Here is a 10,807-nt window from a genome sequence, read left to right as displayed (position 1 = left end):
TTAATAGAATGATATAAGCCCATTTCCATTAAAAAAAATTAATATTCTAAAAGTGAATTCATATTTCTTATAATTAGGACGTAAAAAAACATACTGGTTTTTATTTTTTACAAGATACTCACTTGTATAAAGAATGAACGGGAGTATGTTACTAACATTTGTCTCTTGCTTAAAAAAAAACATATATTTCTTGTATAACTAAGACTAAAATAACTAACTTTTGATAATTTTAAAGACTTTTTTGTTTTGGAATTTTGGAGACTAAATTTGATTGCTTGACCCAAAGAGGATAGTTTTGAAAACTTATTCATACGAATCTAGGAATATTTAAAATGTATGAACTCATGCACGCTTGAATTATAATCACTCTAAGAAAGCTAATAATTTAATTTGGATTAGAACCTTGAGTATGAGAAGAATAAGAACCAAGATGTTAGGGATACCACAAAGTTTCATTGATAATAAAGAACTAAAGTAAAAGCTCTCAAATTCTGAATTTCAAAAACAAACGTTCATTCATCAATCGTTGTTTATTTGAATTCAATTAGTTTTGAAAATATATAGAAATACTCTATCTACAAGTAGAAGTTCATTTACCAACTCACAATAAAAACAATCTTATTCTTGGCGGGAAAAAGATCACGGTATTATTACTGTATCATACTCAACATTGATACAAGTGTAGTGCCATTCTTTGTGAAAACAAATATCCTGTACAAAAATATCAGCATCCTTCAAATGACAGCTCTCATGGGAAATCATATGCTTCCTGTGGGGTTCAATTCCTTCATGCTGGCAGCATTTTGTTACTAAACAAACATTTTTTTTTGTCTGCAGAGGTGGAGGGTGTTTAAAAGAAAGCAAGTTATATATAATTATGCATATATGAAAATTTTCTCTATATTTATAAATTAACCAACAAGATCAGATTATTTGGTTACCACTTGTTCTTCAGAAAAATTTGAACTTGGCTGATTCATGGCTCATTATATTATAGAATTCGAGTCAACATACTCTGCATTTGCTTTCCTTTGCTTCTCCTCCACCATCTCACCACTGCTTTAGTTCCATAGTTTGTCATCTTGAACCCTGGGGTTGGATGAATACCATAGCTTTTTCTGGCATACTAATATCTTCTGAATGCCACTGCCATTCTCAGTATCTTCTTTACGGCATTCCCAACGCATACCCTTACCAATGGTTGTGATAGCATCCGTAAAATAACTGGATTCGCGAATGATTGCATACCCACTAGGCCGTAAGATTCGATCCATCTCCAGCAGCACGTACTTCATTTCGCACCTGGCAGGTAACAATAATTGTCAGAGCAATCCAGGCATATTTAAGAATATAATAAGTTCAGTGTCAGCCATAGATGCAAATGTATACCATGCAAGTTAAATAAGCAGTTCAATTCAATGTAGATATTGTGGTTTTTAATCTTATGAGAGGAGAGGGAGGCTAAGAAAGATATTGGAGAAAATTGTCAAGAGTGATAGTAAATATCAACTCTGAAACTTTCTTCTTTAACTGAGCCAAATGCCGTCGTGTGATCCATATAGGCTACCTCCCCCAATCAATTAATGTCATTACTATTACAAAATGGCAATTCTGGCAAATGGCAATTAGAAAATATTACTCCAATCTAGAGATTAGCTAGCCCACACGAATATAACATGGAATAGATACAATATGGCATAGGGTCAGAGATACAACAAATTTTAAAAATTATAATAGGACTCAACATAGTATTAGTAGAATTTATTTAGTATAATTAACATAAATGTTAAATCCGAAAAGAGAATCAATGTTTTAAAAGTTAATGAGTACTCACAATAGAGATACTAAAATGTTGCTGTATCATTTACTGATGTTAAAAATATAACTAAAAATATTGTAAAATGCAGCTAGGTGTATCCCAAGTGTCCAGGAAGAGTTCAATACAGAAATGTGTGTACACAAGTACAACTATTATTTTAAAGTGCTGATGCTACTTTTCTCTCAATTGTTAGAAACTAAATCAGAGAGCATAAATTTCAGAATAAACATACCTTCATCAGTCTCAATCTAAATGAGTTCACCACGAAAAAGACCCTAAAGTTGCAAAGCAAGACCTAAGGAGAATTGAATTGGAACAACAAAGGAAAAGATAACTTTATCACCTTTTCATAAATATATTTAATGCCCATTCAAATTAACTTATTTTAAAAAAAATAATGAAAAGATCAAGAGATAGATTTGGACCAAAAAATTTGTAAAATAATCGAAATACCAAAAGCACACTCAAGTGAGTCACATCACATCAGATCAAGACTCAAAACCCAACTCATCCCCAAGCATTGAAGACAACACATATTTATGAGTCTATACCAACATATTCTTGAGCTAATGTGATGAGAACCATAATTCAAGTGGGTTTCGATACGATTCATTGATAGATTGGAGCAGTTATTATTAGGAGTATATGTAATAGAAAATAACTTATCCTTTATTAGCAGTTCTGTATTAGTTTTGTATTAGAAATTGCTTGATTGATGTTACGTATTAGGAGTATATCAGATAGGATATGTAGTTAGGCAAGTGTGTCGCTATTTGTAGTTTGTAAATAGAGAATACTAGTTGGAAACTTTTGTCTCTAGGACAGCAAGTGTATTGTTGTATTGTGTGTGATTTCTATGTTCAGTATTATATTTTATTGAATTACCAATTGGTGTCCTATCAAAATGAGTTCACATAGTCACCTGTGGCTTTCTAGGGTGAAGAGTCTATCAAGATGAAGCAAGTCATATGTTCGAGGATATGTTGAAAAAGCTTCACACCTACCATAATAAAATCAAATCATCATCAGATCTTACAAGAACAAAGTATGTTCATAAATAAAAAACCTTATGGTTCATATCCAATATTTTCAAATTACCAGTCATGGAAGGTTCCAATAAGGCCACGATCATAAACCATAGGGAGTGTATTGGTAGCATAAGATGAGACTACATTCATGACCCATACAGGATCATCAATCAAGGCTGCAGCGAAACCTCCATATACTGTATTCATGTCCATTATGTTTCTTATTTTGTCAGTCCCAAGCTCAGGGATCAACTTCTTGTAGTACGCAGCCTGCTTTTTCCACTTACTGTCGTCATGTTTGAATGTACTATCACTTCCATGATGAAGCATTGAAATCCTTTCTGGTGTAACGTGCAATCGCTCAGGCCACTTAGAAATGGATGACAGACCGGATTTCTTAAACTTAGGATCTGGAACTACAATACAGGAGCGAAGTGGAGTATACCATGCAGAATCCGGTTCAAGGCCGTCGTCACATTTAGGTGGATAGGTATCTCTAATCAGCTTATTATAACAATTGTTGTCTTGAGACTTCTGCCATACAGCAATGTCACCCTTTGTATTGAACATTTTAAAGCACAATGAAGTCAGCAATTCCTGCAACTTCTCATAATCTGATCTGTTTGCATCAATGGTTGTGTTCCATCCACGCCACCTGCGCTTGTAGTTGATCGGTGGACCAGACAAGACCCAAAATCCTCCAGGACGAAGTATCCGGTGAATTTCAAGGAGATAAATTCCACCTAAAATAAGATACCTCGTCAAAAAGAATGAGAATTTAGAGTGAACTTCTCAGCTCTAAGCATAAAGAGATTAGCAGAAACAAATAACAAATCATCAAAACAGTAAAATTAGAGTGAACTTGAAAGCCTGAAATAAATGTTGGACCTATTCAATTCAAGGGCATACTATTCGGGCAAGGAAAAACGCCTCAAATAGTGATGACTTCATCTTTATTAAAAGCAAAGTAGTAAAAAGTTGCTGATTAAGATTCAAAAATCCAGGTGCTCATTGAAATCTAGACAAAGCCTGATTTTATAGAACCCAATGTATTTACAGCAGATGCATGAAATCCAAAATTTAAGCATCTACAAAATGGTAATGTACTAAAGTTCATGATCACTAGAAAGAGTCTCACAAACAGGAATAAATTCTATTTCTTAAATACTAAAAGTTCAAAATCCAGCAAAAAAGGTACCAAATTCTGTCCATGGGATTAGGCATCTGGAGCAATGAGCCATATCAAAGGAGTTTGATGGGAATGGAAGTCTCCGTGTAGAAAGGACACCAAGAATTGCAGGGATACCACGCTCTAGAGCAAATTGAACCTGAGCTCGATGGTTATCTCTTGGTGCAAGAGACAGAGCTAGAATCCCACGATCCAGCAAGTCACCACCCCAGCTAGCAACCTAATGTACAGGTATGTGGATTAATTGATGTGAGTCTTGTCTATAACATGTTTGATTAATAGGACTGGTTCAGAATTAGAGTCAAGAAATAGGAAATATATCACTGGCACTTCCAAAACCCCTATTTTTGTATCAGGAAGATACAAGAACATTGATGTAAGTGAAGAATACAATGAAAGTATTTTTAATACATCGTTCCTATCCTTATGCTTCCTACCATAAACCCTCTTGATAGGTATTTTACTTGCAAAATGAAAATTAATTGGTTTTTCTGTCTTGGGGTACAAAATAAAATGATTTTAAAATATATTCCTGCAGCAGTTAAAAACCAACAACTAAATGAATCAGCATGTGTAATTAAACTAGTAATGAAGGAACTTTGAGAATGGTTATTTTGCAAGCCATTCCCAATATAAATAAAAAGAAAAAGGAAAAAACAAAACACTCACTCCACATCCAGTATCAATGGCAGTTCGAATGGTTCCATCTTTCATTTCAGGGATCAGATCTTGCATTAAATCAACATATTTACCAACACCATTGGGGAACATAGTACCCCCACCAGGAAAAATGAATTTCTCCCCTTCCTTTTTCAACCAATGCTGATTGGACTTCTGCTTGTTAATCCACTCATTTGGAACATTGCTGAAATTAGACATAACAGAAAACATGAACGATTGGCAAACTATCAATTAAAGGGAATTTAAATTAAGCGAACTTTATCTTGTTAACTTATTATACATAAATTATACCTGTACCAGCATTCATCTCTGCTCTTTGGCCATCTAATTGGAAGCTTATATCCATCCGGGGGAGGAACTAAGCAGTCTTTCCTCTCCAATTTTGGAGGGCAATGGCGTTCCAACAAAGTAAGCCGATTGGAGATGTACTTCTTCCATCTCTGAAAATTTAAGCATACTTAATCAATAAGGAAACATTCTTCTATAAGTCCTATAACATTAAAAAAGAAAAAAAGAGACTATTATTAGTAATTTTACCCTTGGATCTGTGCATGGAGTGTAATCTTGAAAGTCAATGCTGCATTCAGGATAACTGATGTATTTAATTTGCAGAGGAATTATTGATGACTCCTTGTGGGATTCAATTGATTTCTCACTGTAAATTGACAAAAACCTGTCCTTCTCAGAACAAAAGATTATACCCATATAGAAAGAAGATCCACATAGCACCACAAATATGATTGCCATAGGGACAATCCTGCTCTTGTCAGGCTGAGTGACTGGTTTTCCATCTTGATTGTTCATTGTCTGTGAAATAATCAACTATCTGTAGAAAAGCAATAAACTCAACATCAGGAATATGAAAACATACTCCCTCAACTCATATATCTTGTAAAGAATTATATACCCAACAATTAAAAAGAATCAAATTCATATCTCATTGAAAATAATTAGTTATCAACATTTATCAAACATAGATAATCACTAACAAAATAGGGCACTTGGAACTCTCCAACCACCTGGCAAGAAATCGAGTTTCTGTTATAGTTCTGTTTCACCCCAGATAATAATGATTCCAATAATAGTTTAGAAGATGCTGGAATACTGAAATAAAGGTGAAAATAGAAACGGTTTCCTATCTACTACAGAAACCAAACAAGCATATATCAGCCATGTACTATGGCTCATTCAACTTCAAAAAAACACTTTATCCAAAATTATCCAATCATCCTAGTTTAACTACAGAAGTCAAAGAAGAACAATGAATTAACAGCATTAGATTAAATCACTTAAAAAATAAACAAAAACCAAGGAATCAGTAATCTGTAGAGGACAAATAACCAATGTTGATACGCACATAAACACCATTACCACAACTATACCAATGCATGAATACACAAATTCCCATGATTGATCCAAATTGCGGAACCAAAAAATGATAAAGAGAACAAGAAATAACTCAGTTACCGATATTTTGCTACTTTCCACGCACTCGTCTCTATGATTTTCACATGGCATTGGATCAAAACACTCATTCACCATTCAAAAAGCATAAAGGAAAGTCTAGATCTTCATTCTTCACCATGCTCTGTTGGTATGGAATAAAGCATAAAAATAAATAAGAAATGACACCAAATAATAGCAGCATAACAATCATTTCTTGGTGTATGTTTTCCTTGTTGGAACTGATGAATTGTTTTCCTCCTGAAGCATCACTGATTGAGTTGTGTGACATTTGAAAAAAGAGCAAAGAGCAAAGAACCCTCCAAGTAAGTATAACAATGCATTTTGTCCAAGAAAAAGAAAATAATTTAAAATATTTAAACCCCATTTGATTGTAATACGGGAAAAAGAAGAAAGCACTAAAAAAAAACAGAAAATTGAAAGAAAAAAAAAACAGAAAATTGAAAGAAAAAAAAAACAGAAAACCCACCTGCAGAAATCAGATTTATGACATAAATAAAAGAATGACAAATGGAAGCATTGAAGAAGAGCAAGAATCAGACACGAGGACAAAGATCCTAATCCAAAGAGATCCGACACAAGAAAACAAAAAAAAACAAAAAAAAGAGAGAGAGAGAGAGAGAGAGAGAGAGAGAGAGAGAAGAATCCATGCAAAAACTCAGTCAGATACAAAGCTCAACGATTATATATAATAAGTATAATACCATCTGACTGCCACTCTCACTCACCCCATGTTTGCGTCCAATTCAACGACCTTTTTTCATTAAGTCACTAAAAAATAATAATCATGAGATGGTAGGAATTGGGGCTTCATATTTATTTATTTATTTTAGAACTAACAACCAGTTTTGTGAATAAGGGTTCTAACCGGATTGGATCTGCTTGTAAACTCACCGTGTTCAATGCTTGTGGATAAAAAGAAATACCAGTTTGTGCATAATTAATCTCGATAGCAAAATTTGGATTTTTTTTTTCCTCCCAAACGATTTTTTTTATTCAACACGTTCAAATGCGACCCTTTACTTTTAAGAATCACGGGACTGGATGATCCTTACTAGTTATGCACGAGTAACTATTTAGGTTTAATTGTATTTTTTTATTTTAACTTTTTAATTTCTGATAAATTTTACTTTCAATAAATTAATTTAGTATATTTTACCTTTAACTTTAAGAAACTTACAAATTTATCTCATATCATTTATCTATTAATATGGACAAAAATTAGATGAAAATTTTGACAAAAACATAAAAAGTTAAGAGTAAAATTTACAAAAAAAATTAGTGTAAAATTTATCAAAAGAATAATAAAAGTTGAGAGTAAAAAGTGTAATTTTATTAAGACTAAATTTACAGAATATAATTCATGTTTCTTAAAAGTTTAGGATAAAATACATCAAATTAATTTGTTGCAATAAGATTCACCAAAAATTAAAAAATTAAGAATAAAAATGCACTTAAGCCGATTACTTATTTTATAAAATATTTTATAAATATAAATATTTTCTTAAATTTATATTATGAATTATTTAGAATCAGAATATTTTTTTTATTAATTATTGGTGTGCAATATAGATATATGGTCAATTATATATCTAGTAGACTATAATTCTTAACAAATACTTCTAATTAATTAAGTTATTAAGTTAATTATAAATTAATCAAAACCATTAATTATTAAAAAATGAATAAATTATTAATCCTAATTTTCCACAACATTGTTCTTCTCCTCTTCTCTGCAAACACATTTTCTACCTCCATTGTCGCACGCGACTCCACCAATAGTAACACCACATTAGGGTTTACGTTGTTGTGTTGAATTGTTTGATTTCTTTTAGGGTTGTTGATATGCAACAAGGACGAGGAGAATAGCAAACGTTGTGTTGCCAACGAGAGCTGATCTAAGTTGGTGGTGGCTCATGGTGGTTTCATGAGGGTCGAGTAGGGTTGGTGTTCATCATGGATGGTATTAGTTGGAGCATTGTCTTCGTCGATTGGGTTTCATGGTGTTGTTCATTGCTTCTGCGAGAAGCCGGTGATTCAACTACTATCACGAACCAACAAGCATCCAAACAAGTTATTTTGGTGATATGCTGAGTGGAATGTAAGGATTTATGCTCTTTATTGAAACATCATTGGGTTAGTGTTGTGTTTTGTTCTATGATTTTAAATTGCTTTTGTTTGTGATTGTGGGAAGTTAAGGACGGTAGATTTTGGGTTTGGGATGATGATTTGAAGAAATCATTGAACCAAGACTCTCAAAGTAATGGCAACGTTGGAAGTAATGTGGATGTGAATCATTTGTTGAAGGTTGCAACAAATGAAGAAAGAATTTGTTTGTATGAGGAACAAATCATGGAGTTGAAGATGATGTTGGCTAAAGAAGAACATCATTTTCAAGCAAATTCTAAAGTTGTTGTTGAACTAAGGAAAAAAATTGCAAAGCAACATACTAAGATTTACATTGAACGAAAGATAGTCAAGGTTTTAGGATGCATTGAGGTGTTCCTTTGGGGTTTGTTGAGTGTTGTTACCATTGCATTTGCAATGAAGTAGTGTTATAGTAGGTAGGATAATGTGGTCTATAGTGAAGCATCAATAATTGTAATGACATGTTTTAAATCCTTATGAAATTTGAACCTTTTTGTTTTCAAGTCCCTATGAAATTGATAATTTTGCTATAGGTCCTCGTAAAAATATGTAAAATTTATGCTAGGTCCCTATAAAAAAGATGCCCATTAACCGCGTTTCTAGTCACTTTAACTTTATTTTTTAAAATAAAATAGTTTATTAAATTAAATTAAATATAAAATAAAAAATCAATGTGGCACATCATGTCAAAGATACCTTTGACGTGACTCTCCACGTGTATCAGTGACTGACGTATCCAACTAACGGATCACGTTTTGGACAGAGATTAACGGCAGAGATCTCCCACAAAACTTTTGCAATTTTAGGGACCCAACGAGAAGCAAAAAAATTTTATGGACCAATTGCAAAATTCGAATATATTTCAAGGATCTCAAACATATTTAAACCTATATTTAATAAAAAATAATATTTAAAAAACAATTTTTATAATAAATACATTTAAAATTATTAATTATAAAAAAACTACACGTTAACATGATATGCACAATGACAAAAATAAACATAAATTACTTATTTCTATCCATTGGAATAAAAAACATATATGAGAAGTTTACAAAAATGAATTCTCAAATTTAAATAATTATGTATTCATATTTATCATATTTGCATTCTTTTTTAATTTATATATTTCATATGGGTATGGCATCATGATAAATTCCAATAAGTTATCTTTAAGATTGTTCAACTAAAAGTATAATTAATTGTATTCTTCAATTTTAACGTAATTGAACTTGATTTACTAAAAAAAAATTAAAATATGATAATTTTATTTATGCACACATTCTTTTTTTTAGATGATTATACACACATAAACCAAAAAAGAGAAAATGATGTAGACACGGACAATCATGTAAATTAATTTTACACTATCATTCAATCACATATTATTATGTATAATAAGTTTGTTTAGTTTTATTATAACTATTTTAAAAGACATATTAACGAAAGTTTCTGGGATTTTCATACTGACCCCGAAAGAGGACTTTCATGCTGAAGGTGTCAGGGTTGAGGATGAAGATAATGTAGGGCCTAGGATTGAAAGAAAATATGTTTTTGGGATTTTACGTACAACTTTTTTGTAATCATTGTTGTAGATTTTCGGCACAATATTAATGAAAGTTTCTTTTGAAGAATTTGTATACTAGTTATTAATTTAGCCGAGTAACTCATTCTTCTTTGTATTTGACCGAAAGGGTATTTGGTGATAAAATGATAAGAGTAAATTGTGCAAGTTTAAATTCACCCCTTAACCGAGGCATAAGAAATTTTAATATAAATCATATAACTTCAACTTTAGTTGAGGAGGATACTCGAGAGGGAACTCTTAATGAATCATGCAAGTTCAACCTTAGCCAAGGAGGGTACTCGGATGGGAAATGTTAATGAATCGTTCAAGTTCAACCTTAGCCAAGGAGGGAACTCAAGAGAGAAGTGTTATATACTCGGATATGTTAACTTACCATCAAAGATAAAGATAAAAAGATTTTGATTAATAGTCATTTTTTGGAGCACACCTCGTTAAAACCTCCTCGATAAAAACCTTTGCCTCTTCTTGCACTTGTTCGATGAGGTCCAAACCTATCTACAATGCTTCATTGTTTTTTGCCTCAGCAAAGTATTGCCTTTGTAGAGAGACTTCTCCTACCTCGACTAGCAGCATGACGTCCATCACATAGGTTAGCAGGAAAGGTGTTTCCTAAGTGGTAAATTGTGGGGTGCATCTATATAACCATAGGACATTCGTAAGCTCTTTGACCCATTTTCCTTTTGCTCCATCCAACCGCTTCTTTAGCTCACCTAAGATTACCTTGTTAGCTGTTTTAGCCTATCCATTGGTTTGAGGGTGCTCTACCGACATCACCCTATGCTTGATGTTGAGACCACTTAAGAACTCGTTTAGCCACTAGTCCTTAAATTGCAATTCGTTGTCTATGACCAATGAATTCGGAATTCCAAATCGTGTGATGGTGTTCTTCC

At 32.6% G+C, this 10,807-nt stretch overlaps 1 protein-coding gene across 10 annotated transcripts; it reads right to left on the bottom strand.

The window, feature by feature from the left end:
• Positions 1-941: 941 nt before the first annotated feature.
• LOC100807458 (probable methyltransferase PMT20) lies at positions 942-7,228 on the bottom strand. 10 transcript variants are annotated; one of them, XM_041010271.1, is made up of 9 exons: positions 7,076-7,228; positions 6,185-6,305; positions 5,255-5,543; positions 5,009-5,157; positions 4,706-4,901; positions 4,046-4,256; positions 2,918-3,590; positions 2,742-2,819; positions 942-1,302 (listed from the first exon to the last, which is right to left on the bottom strand). In XM_041010271.1, exons 3-9 carry the CDS (start codon positions 5,519-5,521, stop codon positions 1,062-1,064), a joined length of 1,815 nt encoding a protein of 604 aa, XP_040866205.1. In that variant the 5' UTR covers positions 5,522-5,543; positions 6,185-6,305; positions 7,076-7,228; the 3' UTR covers positions 942-1,061. The 10 variants fall into 10 exon arrangements, with proteins under 10 accessions (XP_040866205.1, XP_040866202.1, XP_040866209.1 ...); XM_041010268.1 differs by having other exon boundaries at positions 6,910-7,203; XM_041010275.1 differs by having other exon boundaries at positions 7,050-7,203.
• Positions 7,229-10,807: the final 3,579 nt, after the last annotated feature.

This window comes from Glycine max, chromosome 16, assembly GCF_000004515.6.
Source record: "Glycine max cultivar Williams 82 chromosome 16, Glycine_max_v4.0, whole genome shotgun sequence".
NCBI lineage: Eukaryota > Viridiplantae > Streptophyta > Magnoliopsida > Fabales > Fabaceae > Glycine > Glycine max.
This window is presented reverse-complemented; position numbering and strand designations above follow the sequence as displayed.